General features: G+C 45.3%; 1 protein-coding gene across 1 annotated transcript in view; it reads right to left on the bottom strand.

The window, feature by feature from the left end:
• Window positions 1-3,742: 3,742 nt before the first annotated feature.
• Window positions 3,743-26,114, bottom strand: part of trpm4a (transient receptor potential cation channel, subfamily M, member 4a) — a 72,465-nt gene continuing 50,093 nt past the window's right edge. The window contains exons 18-28 of the mRNA XM_083649378.1: window positions 21,375-21,421; window positions 19,886-20,118; window positions 17,717-17,832; window positions 15,160-15,292; window positions 14,322-14,496; window positions 9,447-9,615; window positions 7,724-7,905; window positions 6,520-6,652; window positions 5,728-5,800; window positions 5,374-5,467; window positions 3,743-4,744 (exon numbers count right to left, since the gene is read on the bottom strand). Coding sequence (XP_083505504.1) covers window positions 4,719-4,744; window positions 5,374-5,467; window positions 5,728-5,800; window positions 6,520-6,652; window positions 7,724-7,905; window positions 9,447-9,615; window positions 14,322-14,496; window positions 15,160-15,292; window positions 17,717-17,832; window positions 19,886-20,118; window positions 21,375-21,421 — 1,381 coding nt within the window. The 3' untranslated portion in view covers window positions 3,743-4,718. The remainder of the gene's footprint in view (window positions 4,745-5,373; window positions 5,468-5,727; window positions 5,801-6,519; window positions 6,653-7,723; window positions 7,906-9,446; window positions 9,616-14,321; window positions 14,497-15,159; window positions 15,293-17,716; window positions 17,833-19,885; window positions 20,119-21,374; window positions 21,422-26,114) is intronic.

Genomic DNA, 26,114 nt, shown 5'->3' with positions numbered 1-26,114 from the left:
GTCAATTGAAAAGCTCAAAGAATGGATGCTATTTATAGTGTCAGACAGGGTCTTGTGAGGTGACGAGATGATGGGACATTAGCTTGTTTGTCGGCCACATCTAACTTTCTACAGCCAGATTCATTTCCTTCCCTCATCTCCATCCAGCCCAAAGCCCTTCCCATGTAAGGATCGTCTAAAGTAGGAAATCTCTTTCCACGATTGCACTATGTGGGGTGGGCGTTAGGGGTGGAGCTCATTAGATGAAATGATATCTCTAATCGTGTAGAGTATTTGTGAATGAATTTGTAGCATGCTTTAAGAATGAATCGACTTATAAAATATGTATGCGAGTACCAGTCTTTAAAAGTATGAATCAAGCAAAACGAACGTTTGGGTAACACTTTATAATAACGTTCAGTCGTAAGTGATTTATAAGCCTTTAGTTAATGATGAACTAATCACTTACAAAACATTGATATACATTTGTAGACGATTAATAAATGCTATGTTAACATATCACAAATGTGTTGTAAGTCATCTATAAACTTTTAGTAGGTTCCTCACCTGATGTGTAAATCATTTACAATTAATTGACAAGGCTTTCTGCATCCCCTAATCTAAAGTGTAAACCATTCATCACACATAAATGTGTTACATACAAGGGGGTAGCTCTGTCAAAATTGAAGCCAATGTGGAAGTGCACTTAAACCTGCATTCTTTCGAATGGCCTGCAGGGGGCGACTCCACAGGAAATTGACCCTGCTTCTCACTTATGGCTCACTTACTCATTTATGGCCTCAGTAAACACTTTCCATAATGAGTTTATGGTTTCAATCGCTAGTTTCAGACTATGTTGTAGTTGCAGACTATGTTTTGGGGCGTGATTGACAGGTTGCTTGTCCATTGATCACACAGCTCGCCGATCACAGACCAGGCCGTGCTCTGATGGGAAACCCCTGGTCTCATGTCGATCCAAGATGGGAATGGCCAAAAACCAATGGGTCGCCCCCTGTCATTCGAAAGAATGCAGGTTTACATGCACCTGTTACATCGCCCCACTGTCACCATTTTCGGAGCCAAAACGTAGCACTTGTAAGCACCCCAAATACTTGCTCCTCGGTGAGACCTAGGACTGTTCTGCTCCTCGGTGAGACCTAGGACTGTTCTGCTCCTCGGTGAGACCTAGGTCAACTAGCACGTACAGTATGTTCTGCTCCTCGGTGAGACCTAGGACTGTTGTGCTCCTCGGTGAGACCTAGGTCAACTAGCACGTATGTTCTGCTCCTCGGTGAGACCTAGGACTGTTCTGCTCCTCGGTGAGACCTAGGACTGTTCTGCTCCTCGGTGAGACCTAGGTCAACTAGCACGTATGTTCTGCTCCTCGGTGAGACCTAGGACTGTTCTGCTCCTCGGTGAGACCTAGGACTGTTCTGCTCCTCGGTGAGACCTAGGACTGTTCTGCTCCTCGGTGAGACCTAGGACTGTTCTGCTCCTCGGTGAGACCTAGGACTGTTCTGCTCCTCAGTGAGACCTAGGACTGTTCTGCTCCTCGGTGAGACCTAGGTCAACTAGCACGTACAGTATGTTCTGCTCCTCGGTGAGACCTAGGACTGTTCTGCTCCTCGGTGAGACCTAGGTCAACTAGCACGTATGTTCTGGTCCTCGGTGAGACCTAGGACTGTTCTGCTCCTCGGTGAGACCTAGGACTGTTCTGCTCCTCGGTGAGACCTAGGACTGTTCTGCTCCTCGGTGAGAACTAGGACTGTTCTGCTCCTCGGTGAGACCTAGGACTGTTCTGCTCCTCGGTGAGAACTAGGACTGTTCTGCTCCTCGGTGAGACCTAGGACTGTTCTGCTCCTCGGTGAGACCTAGGACTGTTCTGCTCCTCGGTGAGAACTAGGACTGTTCTGCTCCTCGGTGAGACCTAGGACTGTTCTGCTCCTCGGTGAGACCTAGGACTGCGGATATACAAACCAAATTCATGAAACAAAGCAGCGTTTGCCTCCCATTTCTCTCACGACTTGAAGGGTTTCCTATTTAAGCTACTTCATCCAGAATACGTCTGATAAAAAAAAAAGCAAATGGTCGTTGTCAGGAGACTCTGAGTGGGGGTGCCGTCTCATCGGTCCATCGGCCGGAAAGATCGGTCCATTGGCTGGGTGGATCAGTGATTGACTGGATAGCCTATGCCCTCTATTATTTATGGATGGATTCCAATTAGAGACTGAATGATCTGTCATGGTTATGGATACAGGAACATTTTTAAATGGGTCAAACGATTTTGACATCTAAAACCCCCCAAAAAGTTGTTTTAAGAAACTTGAAATGCTTCAGTGTAAGCCTGCCTGACCTCACCAACATGGAAGATACATCAGACCCTCTCTGGACTATTGTACAGCAGGCAGTCATACCTAAATAACTGCAATCGCAGGAGTTGGAGAAGGTCCAAACAAGAGCATGTCACATACACACATCATACATGCCACAGCTAGCAGCTCCTCTGTCGCCTCTCTGAAAGGAGAGGAGCTCTCCCTCAGTGCGAGGAGCTCTGCCTCAGTGACATCATCTTCAAGTTCCCCACCAATTCTGTCTCGCAGGTCCACCAGGAATGCAGCAAAACTTGGTCCTGTCAGGGCATGATCTGAACATTTTTCAAAATATGCCATTCTGAACATTCCTGAGCTGTACCTGCTAAAGTAGTTTATATATTCTTACTCAACCAATGTTTTCATCTCTTTGAACCTTGATGCAGGATGATTTCTTCTATCACACTTGTTCCATTAGAGGACAGAACGTGTCCTGGGATTATCAGAGCCTGGGATATGTCAAAGATTGGCAGCAACATTGATTTGGATCCATTTTTAGTTTAGTGTCAGATTGAACAAAACCCCCATTATGAAAGGCCATCAAAAGCAGCACAAAGTGAAAATTTTGGACTTCCAGACATTTTTGCGAAAAACCATTAATTACCTGCATTCATCCTGGAGGTAAGGCTTCAAATTTGTAGTTTTTAGTGTTTTCATAATTTCCACAATTTTTCCATTTCCAGCACTTCATGTAACCTGCATTAAATTGATCTCTATGCCAAACATGGAGAAATGGTGAAAATAGTCAAACACAGTAAAAACTAAAATTTTGAAGCCTTCACTCGGATGAATGCCTAACATGCTTTTATGCAAAAATGGAAGTTGAAAAATTTCACTTTTTATCATAAAATATAATTAAAAACAATGATAAATGCAAACATAAGACTTTTTGAGGCCATGTAATTTTCACCAACCACCAGATTTATTTATTTATTGACAATTCCAAGGTCTTTGGTCCAGGATGAGAGCATGATTTTTGGCAATGTATGTTGATGTTCTATGTTTTGGTCAATTTCAAATCAAATCAAATCAAATCAAATATGTAAAATATAGATGGAGGCCCAAAAATAGCAGTTTTGACTGGGAATCAATAGGAGGGATTACATCCTCTGTATTGTTTTACAGGGTGACAGGAAGTGTTCTCCAACATGAGCAGTGTCACTTTTTTCCAAACCCCAAAATACACACATGGGTCAAATTTCATACTGTTCAGACTAATTATGCACAAATTGGCATAAAACGAATAAAAAAAGACAGAATCCATCCCCAATGTTGCAGAAGGGTTGTATGTATAGTCTAGTTTAGCAGTGTAGCCTACATAATGTAATAATTGTATTTCAGATAGTTTAGTCCTGCAACTTGCGCATAACAATCAACAAACAACAACAAACAAATGCTTTGTAACAGTTTATTAAAACAATAAAAATTTTGTTGAACATAGACAAGCCTAAATAATAGTCATTTTCCTGAAAAATATACCAAACAAACCAATATACCAAACAAACCATGTTTGTACTCTTTAAACATTGGTTTTCCATAAGGTACAGTTTATAGTATTCTACTACCCTAAAGAAAGTGAAGTATTCCAAAGGAGAGAACGTTCATATTTTCATATCCATATTGAACACAAGAGGCTGATTGGTTGCACTTCATTTGTCATTTCCTGAACGAATTCCATTTCCTGAACACGGCATGCCAGAGGAAACATACAGAAACATGTCCTACACTGTAAACACATGTAACATAAAAAAAGATATGGTAATGATTAAAATAAAAATGAGAATGACAGTAGAACATCATCAAAGTAAATAGAGTACCACAGGCCAACCTGGAAGTTAACACTGCTTCCATCGTCTAACCCAACACAGCCAGATGGGGGCGGTATCGTTTTCACAAACAGCACATCGGTGTCTTGTGAACACAATACCGCCCCCGTCTGGCAGAGTCAGGCTATCCCTCGTCTGCAAGTCAATGGGATTTTTGTATGGGGATTTTGGTCTGAAATAAGGTCTGTGGTGAACAAACGTTTATGAAACTCAGACCTTTGTGATCAGCAAGTTAACGAACATCATTTTGATGATTTTTGAAGCGTTCTCTGGCGATGGGGTTTTTGTCAAACACATTTACATTCAAAAGTCATAAAAGTGGCGTACAAAAATCCCACTGCCTTCCAGACGAGGGAAGCAGGCGATGCTAACTGATGCTAACTTCCGGGTTTCAGGAGGACTCATCCCGGCGGGACTCTATCAAATGGAATGATCAGCATTAGCACTATTTGGTTATTTGGTCAACTCTGCATACAGTGTGTGTGTGTGTGTGTGTGTGTGTGTGTGTGTGTGTGTGTTTCCAGGATTTTCACACAGGATTGAGTCATCTTGGAGAAAGTGGAGTCAGATCTACAACAGGAAAAAAAAGTAGTCATCCTTTTATATACAGTATGTGTGTATATGTGTGTGTGTGTATATATATATATATAACCAGGTAGGGTGACAAAATCAATTGTGGGCGGGAGCCAGGCTCTTTCTCGCCGAGAAGAGCCTGGTGACGCGAGGTTACTGTGGTTACACAAAGGATTTATGACATCATGATGATGTCACAATGTCTATGACAGAAGTCCAGAAATGTTCTGAGCATGCTCAGTTGTGACGGATGCTCGTGATCCGATCGGTCGAATCGCATAAAATTCGGCACTGCACTCCATCGGGTCCCCAGCAGCGCACCCGCCGATCTTGAAGTAGATCGGACGAACGGTTCTCGACATACGTGAAGGACCTTTATATAGTTTTATGGAAATGTATGCAGAAAATGCAGGAGAACCGTGTTCAGATTGGTCGAAATTCGGCACCGCACTCCGCGGGGTTGCCAGCAGCGCACCCCTCGAGTTCGAAGTTGATCGGTTCTCAGGCGAAAGACACACACACACACACACACACACACACACACACACACATGCAGACGGTCCCACCTTTATAAATGAGATAGATGTATGTAAGAGATTATGGGGAGTGGGGGCCGGTGACCTTACCTCTGAGGACCGGAGGGGGGCGGCTAGCCTTTATCAAATTACTCTGATTCAGAGCCTCCACCATCCAGGAGAGGGCGCCGCAGCAGTACTCCAACTAGCAGAGACACACATACAGAGATGGATGATGAGACAGTGCTGAGCAGGCACTGCTGACAGCTGCAGGCCACATGCAGAGAAACCAGACACACACAGACACACACACACACACACACACACACACACACACACACACACACACACACACACACACACACACACACACAACAAACATAGGTATACAGAACATATATATATATAGTGTTGAGTGAGGCTGGGTTAGGCTCAGCACATGCAGCGAGGTGTCAGGTGCCTCACCTCCGTCTCCAACACCCTCAGCCTTCGGTCATGGTCACGGATCTCAGACATCTGCTTCAGCACGTTGTCCACCCTGCAGAAACACAAGCTGCAAACCTCAGCCACACTGTCTGTCTGTCACGCTGTCGGAGTTCAACTTAGTTGAGCAGCCCAGAATGGTCGGAGCACAACTTCAGAAGCTTATACAGCAAGTGAAAAAGAAGAAAAAATTACAAGATCTGACATAATTGAACAATTACGTCAATTAACTTTGACATCATCTTTAAGCATAAAGACAGCAACAGAGGAAAATGGAGGCGTCCTGAGAGCAGTGGGCGAGATGGGCCTGTATTCATTGGCGCTGCTCTGTACGACCTGGACGTGTTTAGCTTTTTCCAACCCAGTTTCCAGCAGAGCACACATCACTTCCGCATAACGCCACCGGAAGAAGCCCCTAGCCGCGCTCTGCTAGCTTAGAAAGCTAGCAAAATGCTAACCTAAAAAGTTATTTATTATCTGCATTAGCATGCATTTTTCCTTATCCAGATAACATCCAGATAACTGATCCGGATACAGGTCACATTAATAACTTATCCAGATACAGGTCACATTTAAAAAGTGAAACACTTGTAATGCTTTGTAAAGTTCCTTGATCTCTAACACCTCATTTACACAAGTGCAACATGTATCCAAATGCAAACTATCCTAGCCCTCTGATGATCTTTTTGTACCACGATCATAAATGATATCCATGTTAGACATAACGGTGGCTTACTTGACAGAGGTGCGTTTGAGTCGTGCTGTGTCACTTACTTGACAGAGGTGCGTTTGAGTCGTGCTGTGTCACTGTCCCTGTGCCGCTTATTCTGAGCTGTGAGGAGGTTTTCTTTCTGGATGGCCTCCCATGTGTTGAGATGGCTAGCCTTCCTGCCCCGCAGCTCCAGAACTGAGGAACATTGGGAAGAGTGGTATAGGCATTAAGAAGGAGGGAAGAGGAGTGGCATAGGCACTCGGCTTGTGGTGCTCAAAGTGCCTCTTGTTTTGAACTCAACAGTAATGTCTCCTTCCTACATGAAACTGCAGCTAAGGTGACCAGATATCTGAAATGAAAATCACAGACATTTCCAGTTCTGCAGTCAATATACGAGGGATCAGCCGAGCAGCCTTTTGGTAAACAAACCGCTTCACTGGGTGGCAACGGCAATGGAACCCTATGGAGCACAAGTGGCGCGAGGCGTGAGTGTCTGACTCTAGCCCGTTAACTCTGTTTACATTTTAAAAACTGTGACAGTTCACACAACTTTAACACGACATGCATATATTATACATGAAACTCTTGAGCTACTTCTGCTCTCACTCAGAATGTCAAAATATAAGCAATGTGATGTATAGTTTTTTAGATATTAACGTTTGTTTGGCACAACTCATACTATTAACTGCCGTGGGGTTCCGCATTTCTGGGTGGCAAGTGACGTCACGCTGATTCGTCCTTTATAATTAAAATATCCAATAGACCTTATTCACAGCGCGGCCATCTTGGGATGACGTCACCTGCTGGTTGGGAACGAACGAGACTCTCATCCAAACCCCTGTCTGAACATGGAGCAGTAGACCAAAAGTTTGAGTTGTCTCACCAATTTCATTTGATCACATCGATAAATGGGCAGATGAATGTGTACAGGATAAAAAAAAGGGCTACAGCAACTGGATCGAGTGTTTGGAGATGTTTTTGAGATGGTATAAAAGACCATATGGACACACAGCCGTAGAGTGGGGAGAAGTTTGGATATGTTTTTGAGATGGTATAAAAGACCATATGGACACACAGCCGTAGAGTGGGGAGAAGTTTGGATATGTTTTTGAGATGGTATAAAAGACCATATGGACACACAGCCGTAGAGTGGGGAGAAGTTTGGATATGTTTTTGAGATGGTATAAAAGACCATATGGACACACAGCCGTAGAGTGGGGTGGAGTTTGGAGATGTTTTTGAGATGGTAAAAAGGCAGTTTCTCACCAAAGTGCCTGATCTTGACAGAGGGGATGCGGCGGATGAATCTCTTGATGAAGAGGTGGAGGTGAGAGATGATGATGAAGGGTGGGGCCAGGCAGGGCCTGGAGTGGTACTCAACTATCAGGTTGTAGCGCTGGAACTTCCAGTAGGTGTCACTGTGCTCCTGCACTTTGGAGAAGGTGTAGCTGTGGACAGAAAGTGGAAATAGGGACTTGGATACACAGAATGCTACACCTAAAGATGTTCAAATCCTTGAAGATTATAAAAATCTTGAGAGTCCACACACCTCACGACAGAGATAACCGATTTTTTTACATTTCAATCTTGGAACGCACACACAATCACTACCGTTCAGACGCAACCCCACACACACTTGACGATTACGCTGAAGATTGTCACCTCGGAGGACTTGGGATCTCGCAGAAACTCGAGTGATTAAACGTGACTTCAGAGCAGAGAATTGTAGCCTATTAGAGCCCCGCTGCTCCCCGAATCACATGCCGATCAATATGGACACGTTAAAAGTGCGTCGGAATGCATCGGTAAATTCGCAGTGAGACATGTGCGTGTGAATGGAGAAAAGTGTTGGGCAGAGATGTTGGAGTGTGTATGGAGAGCTGTGTGCGTGTTTGTTGTTCCGTTCTGCGCGCTCTCTCTCTGCAGCCTGCACACTTTTGCAGCACCACTGTGGAGCACACGTCGGTGGTTGGTGACACTTCCCCATCAGCTTGCTCCCATTGGCTCTCTGCTCAGGACTCCATCGCCTGTCGAGTTGTAAATATCAAACATGATTGATTTGCCCGATTCACAATCGGGAAAAGCCCGACACGTCAACAGCAGTCTTTGAAACCCACACACTACAGGATAAGGCTGCTTTCTCACTGGGAACGATTGCTTTCGTTCCGTTCCGCACCCGGGAACGAACCCCCCCCCCCTCCCCTCTCCCCCGCTGGTCAGCTTTCACATTACAACATTTCTTCCGCGCTCAGAAACGGAACAGAGTGCACTTGCGTCATCAACTATGCCTGGAGTTTATCCTTGCCCGTGTGTTGTCTATCTATGTGGTTCAGAACGGCTGGCTTCAGCAAACGCAAGTGTTCCGTGCCCGGGCACGCCAAAGCGCTCCCCAGACCACCTTTTCAAGTGGATCCTGTCCCGGTTCCCTGTTGCGCACCCGGGCGCAGAACGGAACGGAACGCATTTCACATGCCCCTGTGAAATTGTCCTCGTTTTCAGGTCGCAGTTCAAAACTAATTATCGTTTCAGCAAATAATATCAAACCGAACTTGTCAGGGTGACTTAAAATCATATTTAAAGATAGAAATAATAAATAAGGTCCAGGGTGTAAAAAAAATTGAATTCTCCTTTAAGACTCCTCTTTGGCTTTGTTTGTGGTCAGCATTTTGGGTCACATCCTAGTATCCTACCAGCTTCTTAGCTCCACTAAATCACGCTTGTGATTCCCCCGACTGCATTCACTTTGTTGTTGTTCCAGGGTGACTTTTTACAAGCACTTCCAGTTCCACCGGAGAGACATTTGCATTTCTTTGTTGCTGCTAATGGGCTATTGTACGCATTGTTTTGGCATCGTTGCTAATTATTCGAATTAATTACGGTATCTGCGCCTCATCTGCTCATTTGCCTGCGGTGAAGCGGTGATCAGCTTGACTCTGCAGTGTGGGTGAGTGTATAACCACGGCAGCCCTACAGGTGGCAGGCTGTGTACCTGAACATGGCGATGAGCAGGTTGACCAGCAGGATGTTTGTGACCAGCAGGTAGACGACCAGCAAGATGACCACCAGCCAGTTAGCGTAGGTGCTCATACAGGGCTCAGCTCCTGCCTCGATCAGTGTGTGGTCGTCTGTGCACTGCGTGCCTGCCTGCAGCTTATCAGCTAGAGGGGAGAGACACAGAGAGGCAGGGAGACACAGAGAGGCAGGGAGACACAGAGAGGCAGGGAGACACGGAGAGGCAGGGAGACACAGAGAGGCAGGGAGACACATGGAGAGGCAGGGAGACACAGAGAGGCAGGGAGACACGGAGAGGCAGGGAGACACAGAGAGGCAGGGAGACACATGGAGAGGCAGGGAGACACGGAGAGGCAGGGAGACACGGAGAGGCAGGGAGACACGGAGAGGCAGGGAGACACGGAGAGGCAGGGAGACACATGGAGAGGCAGGGAGACACAGAGAGGCAGGGAGACACAGAGAGGCAGGGAGACACAGAGAGGCAGGGAGACACAGAGAGGCAGGGAGACACAGAGAGGCAGGGAGACACAGAGAGGCAGGGAGACACGGAGAGGCAGGGAGACACGGAGAGGCAGGGAGACACGGAGAGGCAGGGAGACACGGAGAGGCAGGGAGACACATGGAGAGGCAGGGAGACACAGAGAGGCAGGGAGACACAGAGAGGCAGGGAGACACATGGAGAGGCAGGGAGACACGGAGAGGCAGGGAGACACAGAGAGGCAGGGAGACACAGAGAGGCAGGGAGACACAGAGAGGCAGGGAGACACAGAGAGGCAGGGAGACACGGAGAGGCAGGGAGACACAGAGAGGCAGGGAGACACAGAGAGGCAGGGAGACACAGAGAGGCAGGGAGACACACGGAGAGGCAGGGAGACACAGAGAGGCAGGGAGACACAGAGAGGCAGGGAGACACAGAGAGGCAGGGAGACACGGAGAGGCAGGGAGACACAGAGAGGCAGGGAGACACATGGAGAGGCAGGGAGACACGGAGAGGCAGGGAGACACAGAGAGGCAGGGAGACACAGAGAGGCAGGGAGACACAGAGAGGCAGGGAGACACAGAGAGGCAGGGAGACACGGAGAGGCAGGGAGACACAGAGAGGCAGGGAGACACAGAGAGGCAGGGAGACACAGAGAGGCAGGGAGACACACGGAGAGGCAGGGAGACACAGAGAGGCAGGGAGACACAGAGAGGCAGGGAGACACAGAGAGGCAGGGAGACACGGAGAGGCAGGGAGACACGTGGAGAGGCAGGGAGACACAGAGAGGCAGGGAGACATTAGCTTCTATATTCACTATATATACTGTATATATAACACTACTGGCTGCTAAGGCAGCTGCATTGAATGCAGTGGATAGTACATCTGAACTAGGCACTTGCCAGGCTGTAAAACACAGCTGTATAATTGCAGATTTATTGAGCCTTCTAAGCAGGTACATAGTGATTTCCATGACACTTACAGTGTGCACCAGTTTGATAGTTACACATGTAACTACGGTCCTATGAACTACGGATGGCTGCTAAAGGTCCTTACACATCAAGAGCGATGCGAATATACGGCACGAAATTGCGATGAGAGTTTTGACCCACCTGTCAATCACAGCCACAGATGTGTACACGTCGGAAGCGAATTTCTGAAAAATCGACGGTGGTTCGAAAAAAATAAACGCCGCAATAACGCTCGGCGAAACTTCACCGTTGGTCTGCACGGTTGCATTGACTGATATAGGTTTGGAAAATATTATTGACGTGTGAATTAATCGCACGAAAAAAACGCTCCCGATGTGTAAGGACCTTAAAGGCCTAAACATGGTCGTCCGTCCGCCTCGAATTGGAGCCGTCTCGCCGTCTGGCGGCGCCAGCTAGCCCTACATGCTCGGACGCCACTACACCCCCCCTCCCTCCTCCTGTGGAAGCTCCGTGTGAAAATGGCGGAGATTGTGTGCCAGGCAGTCTGAATGAAATTGAATGTAACGTTCCCAATTCTATGTATTAAATTCTAAAAAACGACCCTCAACATTTGGGAAGGCTAAGCCACACAACTAGTTCGTTATAATCTAACGTCATGCTTTGAAAGGCGACTTTACGACGAAGAGCCAAGGCAACGGCCAATCACAACTCTCCTGCAGCTAACGTCACGCACGTATCGTCGCCGTGAAGTCACATTTTCGAGCAGCCCCCGTCAGCCGACGGCGCCCCCTCCCCGTAGGACAGCGCTCCACCCGCCGTCATACGGGGAGGGCGGGGCGAGGCTCTGACGGACGACCATGTTTAGGCCTTAAGGCAGCGGCATTGAATGCAGTGGATAGTACATCCGATCACGTCAGCGCAGGTCGAGAGATTAATATCGACTTTGTCACGTCAGTGACCTCTGGTGATGTACACTCTGCTACCCTGGTATTTATACCTCAGTCACACAGGGATCTTCCTCTCTCTTCCTTCCTAAGTTGTTTAACTCATTCTCCGCCATTGGCATCATGGTGCGTCATTTAAGAGACGCTTCCCGGCCATTGACGCAACGGAGCGTCAATCCGTCTTTTCACTGCCATGCGATAGATGGCGCTCTTGGCCACCTTATGAAGTGATTACCATACTCGTGTAGTCCTCTGCAAGCCAGAGTCCCCCCCCCCCCCCCCCCACAATAGCAGTCAGCGTTCTCAGCATCGATCTCTTCATGGAGGAAGCTCAAAACACATCCAGCCTGGTGCCTCAAAGCGCTACAAGGAGTTGTTTCTCCCGGGCTCAGACAGTCACTCAACACCAATACAATACACTCAATAAACTGGTAAACGCACACCAGCTCGTGTCAGTTAGATCAGTCATCCGCTTTGTGAAGCCTCACATAGTGTCAATTTCAGCCACCAAATATGCTCCCAGGCCTCCACACATGGAGTACCAGGAAGCACCAGTCCCACGGAGGACATGAGAGTGTCACCCGCCCGGTGCGCTCTCCGTGCAGGGTGAATTTCTCACTTGCTTCGCTGCACAAAAAGGCCATTTTCTCACCTTCCTGTGAGAGAGTCCATAACTAAAGAAGGGAAGAAGGCAGAAACAAACTTTTCCCCCATGAAAGTAGAGGCTTTGTTCTGTCTTTTGGGATATTCGGGGTTTACATAGTCTTCTGTGGGTCGTGGAAAATCACTGAAAATGCTCAGAAAACCCAGCGGTGGCTGGCGACTTTTCCTTTGAAACTCTGGCGGGGAATGAGTTAAGCTACTTAGGACTGCTAGTTCAGCATTTCAGTGAAAGTTCTTGTGTATTTGGGGGTTTGGTCTAAGTTGCTAACTTAGGACATCGTTCAGGGAACGAGATTTGTGGGCAGCAGCCTTATCTACCATCCCCTTAAGAATCTTACAGGGGTCAGCTCAATGTTCCCAGTGTTTATATAGGCCCAATTCCACCGCAGCTAGTAGCGCGGTCCCGCTCCGCTCGACTCGATAAATGGTCTCATTCCACCACTAAAAACTATCCCAGCCCGGTTTGTATTGGGGTCGAGTCATGCTACTTTTAGTACCTGCCTCGTCGTGGTTCTATTCTGTGAACCCGGGTTCATACGGTCACGTGAAAACATTGTTGACGACTGATTGGTCAGGCAGAATCGTGTTTACTCTGTCTACTGACTGTCAATGCAATGCTGGCGGCTGCATACCAGTTTAGTGGTCTTACCTTCTCTTCTGTTATGTATATTTCCATCAGTCTTTTGTGTTGCTGCCTTCGCCTCCGGTGAAATAAAATCGCGGGAGCTCAGGGAGCTCTGTAGCTGAGTGCAGGCTGCAGCGCTCCGCTAGGCCGCAGCGAGTGTTTGGTGAAGCCGCGGTCTTGCCTGGTGAGAGGCTGCGGGGTACAGGCTTCATTCACTCTGTTGCGCCTCTCCCGTCCCCGCACAGCGCAGCGCATGCCTCTGAGTTTGACTAACTACAAAGTGATATCCATTCTCTTGGCCGATTGTCACATTTGCCCATGTACACTGTAGGTCATTTAGAGGCACCAGTATTTCATAAACAGTTTAAAAGTTCTGTGGATGGATTTAATTGTAACGTTATGTTATAGCCTACTTCGGCTATAAGCGAAGGACAGATATGCGGTCGCTATGACGACCAGCTGTGGGCGGGGGTGGGTGGGGGCAGATGATCCGCGGTGGAAGCAAAACGTCCATCGGGCCGATACGATTAGAGCCGAGTGGTGACGAGCTGTGCAGGGCAGTAAAATGTGGTGGAAATGAGCCATATGACACCCAATGGGAACATGAAAAATGGTTCAATGTTCCCAGGCCTAAATATATGAAAAAGAGGAAGATCCGAAAGATGACGATCCCTGTGTGACGTAGGTAGCCCTCTACATCACCAGAGGTCACTCATGTGACAAAGTTAGTTGATATTAATCGCTCAACCTGCGCTAACGTGATGGGATGTACGTACTATCCACTGCATTCGATGCAGCTGCTTCAGTTCATAGAACCGTAGTGACATGTGTAACCATCAATATATGATGCACACTTACACTGTAAGCATAACAGTAAGTGACAACTGTGGCCAAAAAACATATTCTGAAGGAATGGAAGTCTTCCTATTCACCTAATACAGCGGTGTATTGCAGTCCGGCAAGTCTCTGTTTTTTTCCAGCCATTTACTGTAGCTACTAAGCAAGCTAGTTACAAATTAGCCAGTGATTTGACAACAGCTACGAGGCAACTTGTTGACATTTTTAGACAAGTCAGTTTTAGCTGACTTGAGTTGATCTGACGACCACATGCCACACGGCTTATGGTTGGCTAAGCGGAAAATGGGTGGTTGAGTTCCAGTTGATACTAAAGTAATATGCTGGTGAAAAAGACTGAGAGCAAGCAACCTACCATCCATTTCATTAATGGGGATTTGTCCAAATATGTGCAGGTAAGGTCTGTAGAACACTCGGCGGAATATCCAATCAGGACGAGGATCGTAGGAGTAGAGAAGTGCCTGATTGGCTACACCATAAGCCATGAGCCACACGGCCAGGAAGAAGAGGAAGAAGAACACATCTTTCATCTGAGGAGGAAAAAGGCAGAGCAGAGATCATGCTGTTGCTGGAAGAACACAGCAGGATGATTAGCACTGTCACAACATCACTGTGCTATCTGTTGTTTCTAGTCACATTTCTACATCATCTTTCCATAACTTTCCATAGAATTAGTCACATTTGGTACTTCAGTTTATCTAGCACCTTTTATACAGCCTGGGAAAGCTGCCATCGTTATTACGTTATTACGCCTCGCCTCCTGTTTAAAAGACATCTGTTTAATCAAATCACCTTTGAGCTTGATCCTACACATGGGCTACGTACAAAGTGCCATCATTTGGTTGTGTAAAACTGTGATATTTATTACGTTTCATTCCAAAATCAGATAGCCATGATTTGAAAACGTGACACAACTCTTGGTGAAAATGATTGATAGTAAAAACTTTAATCAAAATGTGATTTTCCTTGGTTGACAAAATGTTAAAGATGGAGGAACAAAGGACAGTTTTGTTCCTTTGTTGGTACTTTGTACAAAGTTTTCTTTGCACCAGAATAGTGCAGAATTGGCAACAGAGTACGAAAATGACTAAAGTATTATCAAAAAGCAGCTTTCTTCAAATTCAGTTTTTAGATGGTCAAGGTCCTCATGAGTCATTGTTCATTGGTCGTATAGTGAAAGGAAGTGCACTCACCATTTTGCCAACAATAATGATCTTGGGCCCCAGTTGTTTGTGGATTGCGAAGATATGAATGAGGCGCAGAGTGAAGACCATGAAGTCCAGGGCCATCACAGCTCGGCCAAACTCGTATGACCAGGGGAACATTCTGCAACACACACACACACACACACACACACACACACACACACACACACACACACACACACTCGTATGACCTGGGGAACATTGTGGGAAACAAACTGGGCCTGCTCCACATACAGTCTCATGATGGAGTAGTGGTAGTGGTGATTACACATCTATAAACACACACACACAGTTACATTTTGTGCAAAGGTACAAAAACCCATCCACATAGTGTGTAAAAAAGTAATAGAGTAAAGTAATAGAGTACCGCAGGGATGACATTATTTTGGTAGGCTTAACCAGAAATTGGCACCATGTTGGTTCTTAGGGGGGAAAAGGCTATGAGATTTTAGAATGGAGATTTCGCTAAGGTCTGTGGTTAACACAAGCTTATGGGAGTGGACATTTGTGTTCAGCAGGATCATCTTCACAAACGAGGACCACTTTTATCACTTTTCAAACATTTTCTGAAAATCGTGTTTTAAAAGTGGTCCAGTAGTCCACTGAATACACATTTCCACTCCCATAAACTTGTGTTAACCACAGACCTTGGGTGTCTGGGTAGTGTAGCGGTAGATTCCCTGCCTACCAACACGAGGGTCACAGGTTCGCACCCCCGTGTTACCTCCGGCTTGGTCGGGCGTCCATACAGGCACGATTGGCTGTGCCTGAGGGTGGGAAGCCAGATTATCGTCGCTGCACTAGCGCCTCCTCTGGTCAGTCGGGGCGCCTGGTCGGGACGGAAGGGAGCTGGAGGGAATAGCGTGATCGTGCTACGTCCTGTCGGTGAAGCTCCGTCTGGCAGGTGAAAAGAAGCGGCTGGCAACTGTGCATGTGTCGGAGGAAGTATGGGGATAAATTGGCCAAGTATGATTGAGGAGAAAATGGAGAAGAAGAATGTGAATGTGATGAAGGTCGTTGAATAACTTGTGCAAGTGGAGACAGTGTGTGGGAGTTCTCTCTTCTTTGGATGCAGTTGGAGAAAATGGGGGGAAATCTGAAAAGTGGGGGGGGATGACCTTATTTCATGAATTTGACCAAAATCCCCAAACTAATCACATCACTTTTCCCCCTACGAACCAAAGTGCTACTTCTGGACTGATTCCTGTGGTACTCTATAACCCCTAGGTCATGATTTATTTTATTTTGTATTTCTTGTTAAAAAGTAATGCTATGTGGAAGTCCCTGAAAAAAAAGATACATAGACAATCTAAGTCAAAGCTGCGGTGGCCGAGACAGGCGAGGCATCCACGAATCGAAAGCACCCTACTGTACTGGTCACATTGCTGCTGTTTGTCCAGGCGGGCTTTAGATAAAACTGATGTCTGGTTTTTGTTGGACTGTGTTTGGGTTGTTTGTTGGTTGGTTCTTTCTAAGAGCTTAGCTAGTGTGCAGCCGGATGTTCTTCTTCTCTGGTTTACTGGTCGGATGTTCTTCTTCTCTGGTTTACTGGTCGGATGTTCTTCTTCTCTGGTTTACTGGCTGGGCTGCGCTGTAGAAAACAGGCAGCTTCAGGAGTGAGCGGAAATGTCACATCCGTTGGATTTTCCACCAACACTGTGGCCAAGTCCACCTGAGTCCTGCTCATAGAAATCACCACAGAGACCGAACCGTTGAACTCATGTTTTAAGTTACGTTAGGTGGCATTCACTCATTGTTATTGGCAATAAAAAATACTTAATACATGTTAATTTCTTCCAAATTCTTACACATTGGACCGTTAAACTTGCTTTGTGGAAGCACATTTCTTGAAAATAAGCCCAGATTTACTGTTTAACCAGTGATCTCTCTTTGCGGAACAGCCGTCAAATTTTTTAGTCATTAGTGTTGATCAACCCCCCCGGCTTTCATCTGGTGACGTGGAAGTTAAGTGAATGGCCACTAGGCGTCGGGGGCAGTAGGTATGTTAAAATGCCCGACTTTGTAACAGGATTAAACATCTTTCCAGTCAGGGGCCAAACACGGTTTTGGTCTATATAGCTCATTTCACCTTTTCATAACAACTGTAGGGGGGTCATTTTTATATAACTCACCCGTTTGGAGTAAAATAGATGATTGAAAAGGGGATGATTGACAGATCACCTGTCCAGTGATTGTGCAGCTTGCCGATCACAGATCAATAGCAGGCGGAGCTGCAGCTCTGGGAAACTCCCATCTCACATGAGCTGTGCTCAACCCATTCCCTCCCACTCTGCTGACGATAAATCAAGATGGCGACAGCCAACAAATCAACTCCAAACAGGAGACCAAAATCAATGGGATAGCTCTGTCCATATTAAATCAATGGGATAGCTCTGTCCATATTAAATCAATGGGATAGCTCTGTCCATATTAAATCAATGGGATAGCTCTGTCCATATTAAATCAATGGGATAGCTCTGTCCATATGTTTAGGTCAGTGTGATGGAGTTGCCCTGGCACCCTTTGGTGCAGTGTACTGAGTCACCTGCAACACAGGCCCAGAGAGAAGAGCACGATGGCTGTCAAGTCACACTTGTTCCACATATCCTGGATGTAGTTCTTCATCCTCTGGAAGACTGTGGTGCTGCCTACAAAGAAGGTCTGGGAGGCAGAGAGAGAAAGGAGTCATATCATAGAAATACGTATCCAAACTGCTACTAACATGGATCAATTACCACGGCTCTACTGTATCATGAATCTACTACCATGGATCTATTCACCTGGATCTACTAACCTGGATCTACTAACCTGGATCTACTAACTTGGGCACAAGAACTATAAGGTTGCAATCCATGTGTCCAAGGACACCTCGATAACTACAGATAGTAACAGAATTTTAAGTTTGGGTCATTCTTTTAAAAAGCGTCTTTTAAATGTGCTTTTTGCAACCCGTAAATCCGGGCCATAGAGTGTGTGTGTGTGTGTGTGTGTGTGTGTGTGTGTGTGTGTGTGTGTGTGTGTGTGTGTGTGTGTGTGTGTGTGTGTGTGTGTGTGTGTGTGTGTGTGTGTGTGTGTGTGTGTGTGTGTGTGTGTGTGTGTATGTGTGTGTGTGTTTACTTGTATGTGAAAATATGTGACAGGGACTGGTGTTTTGGGTAACAAGTTTGAGTATTTTACAGATTAAGTTTAGTCTGCTAACAAAACAAAAAAAATAGTGATCCTAAAACTGTTGTTTGTTACATTGAGTGCTTTCTTCAAAATCTAAACTTGCGTAATCCTATAATCAGAAGTTCGGAGGTGCGATTGCGCTGAATGTTTCAGGAAGTGTAAAGAGCGCCCCCTGTGGGTGATCTAACAGAGGCGGATTTTAAAATTGGGTAATTACGGACGATTAATAGCTGAATTTGTGATGGTGCGGAATGGCTGCAGAGCCTCCACTGTTCTGTATGGAGGCTACAACACTGCACGGATATTCTGCTCTGTGTATATATATATATATATATATATATATATATATATATATATATGTACTGTATATATATATATGTACTGTATATATATATATATATATATATATTCTGTTCTGTATGGAGGCTACAACACTGCACGGATATTCTGTTCGTATGACAAGAAAAGGAAAAAAACTTTTATCTTGATTTGTGCATTTTCATGGTTGCCTACTCGTTAACCCTTTCACCAGACCTTTCACCAGACCGCTCTACTCGTTAACCCTTTCACCAGACCGCTCTACTCGTTAACCCTTTCACCAGACCGCTCTACTCGTTAACCCTTTCACCAGACCCTTCTACTCGTTAACCCTTTCACCAGACCGCTCTACTCGTTAACCCTTTCACCAGACCCTTCTACTCGTTAACCCTTTCACCAGACCGCTCTACTCGTTAACCCTTTCACCAGACCGCTCTACTCGTTAACCCTTTCACCAGACCGCTCTACTCGTTAACCCTTTCACCAGACCGCTCTACTCGTTAACCCTTTCACCAGACCGCTCTACTCGTTAACCCTTTCACCAGACCGCTCTACTCGTTAACCCTTTCACCAGACCGCTCTACTCGTTAACCCTTTCACCAGACCGTTCTACTCGTTAACCCTTTCACCAGACCGCTCTACTCGTTAACCCTTTCACCAGACCCTTCTACTCGTTAACCCTTTCACCAGACCGCTCTACTCGTTAACCCTTTCACCAGACCGCTCTACTCGTTAACCCTTTCACCAGACCGCTCTACTCGTTAACCCTTTCACCAGACCGCTCTACTCGTTAACCCTTTCACCAGACCCTTCTACTCGTTAACCCTTTCACCAGACCGTTCTACTCGTTAACCCTTTCACCAGACCGTTCTACTCGTTAACCCTTTCACCAGACCGCTCTACTCCCTTTCACCAGACCCTTCTACTCGTTAACCCTTTCACCAGACCGTTCTACTCGTTAACCCTTTCACCAGACCGCTCTACTCGTTAACCCTTTCACCAGACCGCTCTACTCGTTAACCCTTTCACCAGACCCTTCTACTCGTTAACCCTTTCACCAGACCGTTCTACTCGTTAACCCTTTCACCAGACCGTTCTACTCGTTAACCCTTTCACCAGACCGCTCTACTCCCTTTCACCAGACCCTTCTACTCGTTAACCCTTTCACCAGACCGTTCTACTCGTTAACCCTTTCACCAGACCGTTCACTACTGTCTCTTCAACCAACCTGCCGTATCTCTTCACATACTAAGGTGAAAACCCAGAAGTAGAGCACACACTCCGAAGTAGCAGGGCCGTGAGGGGGCGGGGCTTTAAAGTCCACCAATAGGACGTAGGCAAACAGGCAGAGGAAGAGGAAGTACATCAGCACATTGCCTAGGAAGGAGGTGACCGGTGCAAACCAGAACTGCCGCCACCGCAACCAAACCAACGGTTGCTTGGAAGTGGATGGAACAGAGCCTGCAGGGAATCACAGGTCAAGAGAGAAAGGAGGAGGAAAGGGGGCAAAAAATACAAGAATTCAACAACCATATATTTTTGGCAAGGAGAGAAATATTTTTCTATAAATTTGGAAATTCACCAGCCACTATGTTTCATTGATGATTTTGTACAGACAAATTTCCCACCTGTGGGACAATAAAGTGAAAATTGAATCTTGAATCTATAGGTGTTACGGTAAATGTGGAGAAACAGGAAATCTGTAGATGTTAACTTTGTGTCAGATGTGTTGAGTTTTTAAGCCTAGGCAAGGCAAGTTTATTTGTACATCATACACAGAGGCAATTCAAAGTGCATAACATGGATCAAATGAAAAGAGCAGAGTGTTACAAGGTATAAGATCCACTTTTATGTTAGTACTACTTCTGTTAGGACTTCTCTCACACTTATTTTGTTATTAACCCATTGATACCTGATGCAGCATTTGCGTGTATATCCCTCATTTGTGTGTGTATCCCTTTAAGACCGACGCGGTTCGCGGTCTTAAAGGGATACACACACAAATGCTGTATCAGGTATCAATGGGTTAAGCCAGACTTATTTGTTATTTTGTTAGACTCATGCCACCAGGCAGGCCTTGCTTTTTTCTACACATTTCCTTTCCACATTTACCATTACTCTACATTTACCATCACATCAGAAATAAATGGGTAAACCCAAGAAAGACCTGGAGCACTCGATTCACTGGAAATTAATTTAATTAAGGTGCAGACTAACGTTTCAACGCAACAGCATCTTCATCACAGTCAAAAAACATTTCTCTACATTTACCATCACATATACACTACCACTTCTCTACATTTACCATCACGGATACTAGGCCAGTCATTCTATGGAGAGAGAAAAAAACGGTATAGCCATTTTAAGCTCCCAGCGGCTGCCATCTTGATGTCTTAATGTAAGTAATCAACTGGGGAAGTAAAATAATTTACCCTATTCCCCGGAATTTGCGGCCCCTTCTTGGGACGCCATCTTGGATTTAGACACCAAAACCACCTTTCTAGGTTGAATAGTAATTGAGATACAGCCATTTTAAGCTCCCGGCAGCGATCTCAGGCGGACGCCATCTTGAAAATGACCCCTTTCCGGAATTTTGTTATGTTATTTAACGTTGGGCCCAAAGGTAACAGAATCCATTGAAAACCCTTTTGTATCAATTTGTTCTGGTTCAACCATAGAGTGGCCTATATACCAAACATAAAAAGTATCAAACCCACCATTGAGATTGGTCTTCACAGCAGCATATTCTTCAGCATCTTCCTCACTGGGACACCAGAAAAACAAGCAGGGATTTGTGTGAAAACTGAGCATGAAATCCATCACATAATCCTCCCTGCCTTAATGAGGATGTGATCGGAGCAGGAGGATTTATCCATCACATAATCCTCCCTGCCTTAATGAGGATGTGATCGGAGCAGGAGGATTTATCCATCACATAATCCTCCCTGCCTTAATGAGGATGTGATCGGAGCAGGAGGATTAATCCTCCCTGCCTTAATGAGGATGTTATCGGAGCAGGAGGATTAATCCTCCCTGCCTTAATGAGGATGTGATCGGAGCAGGAGGATTAATCCTCCCTGCCTTAATGAGGATGTGATCGGAGCAGGAGGATTAATCCTCCCTGCCTTAATGAGGATGTGATCGGAGCAGGAGGATTAATCCTCCCTGCCTTAATGAGGATGTGATCGGAGCAGGAGGATTAATCCTCCCTGCCTTAATGAGGATGTGATCGGAGCAGGAGGATTAATCCTCCCTGCCTTAATGAGGATGTGATCGGAGCAGGAGGATTAATCCTCCCTGCCTTAATGAGGATGTGATCGGAGCAGGAGGATTAATCCTCCCTGCCTTAATGAGGATGTGATCGGAGCAGGAGGATTAATCCTCCCTGCCTTAATGAGGATGTGATCGGAGCAGGAGGATTAATCCTCCCTGCCTTAATGAGGATGTGATCGGAGCAGGAGGATTAATCCTCCCTGCCTTAATGAGGATGTGATCGGAGCAGGAGGATTAATCCTCCCTGCCTTAATGAGGATGTGATCGGAGCAGGAGGATTAATCCTCCCTGCCTTAATGAGGATGTGATCGGAGCAGGAGGATTTTGGCTGGAGCCTTGAAGAGGACATGAAACATCTGATCGTGTGACTCCAGTTCATTTGCATTTCACCTCAGACAAGACAGAACACTGCTTTCAAATCTGACATTTACCTCAGACAAGACAGAACACTGCTTTCAAATCTGACATTTACCTCAGACAAGACAGAACACTGCTTTCAAATCTGACATTTACCTCAGACAAGACAGAACACTGCTTTCAAATCTGACATTTATCTCAGACAAGACAGAACACTGCTTTCAACTCTGACATTTACTGACATTTGTTAGAAAGATGAACAACATTTCAGCTTCATATGATCAAATGTTTCATGTCGTGCTTAAAACTGTGTCCATAGCCTTTTTCTCTCAGCTCCACTTCCTCATTAAAAGTAATAGTATAGTATTTAAAATAGTATTATAGGATATATACTGTATATATATATATATATATATATATATATATATATATATATATATATATATATATATATAGGGTTATTATTATTAGGGGTCCAAGCACGAAGTGCGTGGATCCCTATTGTATCTGTTCCGTTTATTATTATTTTTATTATTCTCCGCTAAAACAGTATGCACGGCAAAAACTGTAAGGGGTACAGTAGCCAGACCTTGCACATAGGTTGGAAATGTGCCCCACTACTCAGAGACAAAAAAATAGCCATATTGGCCAGATGGTGGCGCTATAACAGACCCTTTTGCGTATTGACCCATAACTGCTGAACCGTGAGGCGTAGAATCAAAATTCCACATCTGCTGGATTCCCTGGATCAATACGCATCTATCCATATAGACCACGCCCATTTAAGTCTGCTAGATTTTCCGCCATCTTGGACTTTGTCAATAACCTATTTTTGCTATCTCCTCCCAGGCCATTTGCCTGAATGAGCGCAAACTTTTTCTGTGGCATCTCTGGACTTACCTGACCAAAACTCTTACACAGAATTTGGATACGTGAAACCGTCTTGAAATGATAAATGTTTAAACTTTTGTGTATTTACTTTTGTTCTTTTCCTGCCCTAAAAGTGTGTGGATCTCAGAAACCATACACCCCCCATCACCCAAACTTTCCACACAGGTTCACGACATCACCCACTACTCAGAGTAAAAAAATTACACCAATCCACCAGATGGTGGCGCTATAACAGCCAATTTCACGTTTGTCGGTCCATAACTTCTGAACTGCGAGCTGTAGAATCAAAATTCCACATCTACTGGTTTCCCTGGAGCATCATGTATCTAACCCACTAGGCCACGCCCATTTCTGTGTGGTAGATTTTCCGCCATTTTGAATTTTATCAAAAACCTACTTTTGCGAGCTCCTCCTAGACTGTTTGGCCAAATCACACGAAACTTTTTCTGGGTTATCTATGGACTACCCCGACCTAAAGTTATTAAAGGATTTTGGATACGTGAAACCGTTTTGAAATGATAAATGTCTAAACATGTGTGTATTTGCTTTTGTTCTTTTCCTGCCCTAAAAGTGTGTGGATCTCAGAAACTATACGCCCCACATCACCCACCTTTCTACATAGTTTCAAGAACTACTCAGAGGAAAAAATTACACCAATCCACCAGATGGTGGCGCTATAACAGCCAACCACCACTACTACTGCCGCTGCTGCTACTACTACTACTACTATTCTTAGTACTTCTGCTGCTACTATTGCTACCACTCCCACTACTACCAACACTACTACTACTACTATTACTACTACTGCTACTACTACTACTACTACTAGTACTGCTTGGAAACCGTCAGGTCACCGGATCTACACACACACACACACACACACACACACACACACACACACGCGCACACACACACACACGCGCACACACACACACACACACGTACACACACGCACACACATACACCACACCTGCACCTAATTCTGGACTGATCACCACACACCTGCACTTAAGACGCTAATCAGCCTCTACACTCAGTGTGTGTCCGTTACTGCAGTAGAGGCTGTGTTGGTGTTTCAGTCCTTTGGTGTTTATCCTCCCTTCAGATGCATTATTAAGTAAGTTGTAGTTTTGTTAGCCATTGTTGAATTGCCATTCCAAGCCATCCTGATCTTAAAGGTGAATTGCATATGTTTTTCTCTTTAGCCATGGTTAAAATATATTGTTTATTGTTTGTTTGATTGTTATATTGTTTTTTATTGCTAAACATACTACTTCCTATGACTATTTTGTCTGTTTGCACACGCACACGCGCACGCACACGCACACGCACACTAAAATGGCCACCACTGGTGTACTTCATCTCCCAGAGTGCCTCACTCACTCACTTGTGGATTGTGCCACGTGGGTGGGGAGATGGGTGGAGCTATGGCTATAAAAGAAGTGCAAAACTTGCCCCAAACCCCAGTCTGCTGCTACAGAGGTGCTGTGAGCCAGTCCAACTCATGCTGACCTTAAAGGTGAATTGCATATGTTTTTTTCTTTAGCATGGTTAAAATATATTGTTTATTGTTGCTTTAATTGATTGTTACATTGTTTGTTTATTGCTAATTTGATGTCATTTGGATTGCTTGTTAACATTGTGTATTTGGGTAAATAATTCTGTTTGTGTTCTTATCCACAGACAACATGCTGATTGCCTCACTGTCACTTTTGATGTTGGGAAAATAAAATCACCCTGCACCTTGTCCTGCTGTGTGCCTGCCATCTTTCCTTGTGGTTTTATCTGGGTCCAGTGCTGAGGGGTCACATTGCCCTCACCTGTTCATAGGTGTGACACTCATTAACCGCTCATCTTGGCTGATTTTCTACCACATGTTGAGCAGAGTTGCTTTAACTTAAGAACACATAATTTGATAATTGTAAACCCAGTTCACCAATGTTTACACTGCAAAATGTATCACCAATGTATTTTACATGAAACAGAAGTTGGCGGGCTTGTAATCCTGCAGTGTGACTGACATCACTCTGAGCCAATCAGAGTTGGGCTGTGGTCAGGCTCTGTACCAGGTGCACTGAATCACTGATGAATGGAGATGGTGCAAGACAGTTGGCAGTATAGAGGGAACGTTTTTTAACATCCAATTCAACTTATCTTTGAAACCTGCTGAATGAAACCTCCAAAAGCCAAATCCGTGAGTTTAAAGGGAGGTTTACACAATCTGAAATATATTTTCAATGTTATGTAAAGGGAGGTATGAAGGTAATTTGAAGTGACGGCAATGTGTTGTGATTTGAAATGTATTCCTATCTTGTGTTTTAATTAAAGCCAACTGAGATGTTAGTTTTGGCCTTAAAGGGACACTCCACCGGAAACAATGCTTATTTATTTTGCACATCTCGCACATCCGAAAACAGTTTAGCAGGCATTCATTTAGTTTGACACTTATTGAGTTGATTTGTGAAAGGTATAGTTTGGTTTATTTGAAGTGGGGTACTATGCGGTACTTGCATGCAGTCGGTGTACTGGGTAAAGCACTCTGGACGCATCACACACAGAGATAGAACTGTACTCTAACCACAACAGGCACAGAGCTGTCTGCTGAGTGAAGTTGACCATGAGCAAAAACATAGAAAAAACAAGTACATAGAATGCTTCCATACTGCTCACCTGGTGTAATCAAACTCTCCACAAGCCCTGAGATGCCAAGTTGACTTGAAAATGTCATTTACACCCTGATTCTAGCTTAAATGTTCACTGTAGCAAGGTTGTACCTTAGTTGGTGTAATTCAGCCGCTAGCTCCAGTGCGCGCGCACACACACACACACACACACACACACACACACACACACACACACACACACACACACCTATTACTACTACTGCTTGAACCCGGTCAGGTCACCAAATCTCAACCAAACTTTGTGCACTTGTG

This window comes from Poromitra crassiceps (assembly GCF_964638095.1).
Source record: "Poromitra crassiceps genome assembly, chromosome: 13".
Taxonomy (NCBI): Eukaryota; Metazoa; Chordata; class Actinopteri; order Beryciformes; family Melamphaidae; genus Poromitra; species Poromitra crassiceps.
The sequence above is the reverse complement of the archived record's forward strand: the minus strand, read 5'-3'. Positions and strand labels throughout refer to the sequence as shown.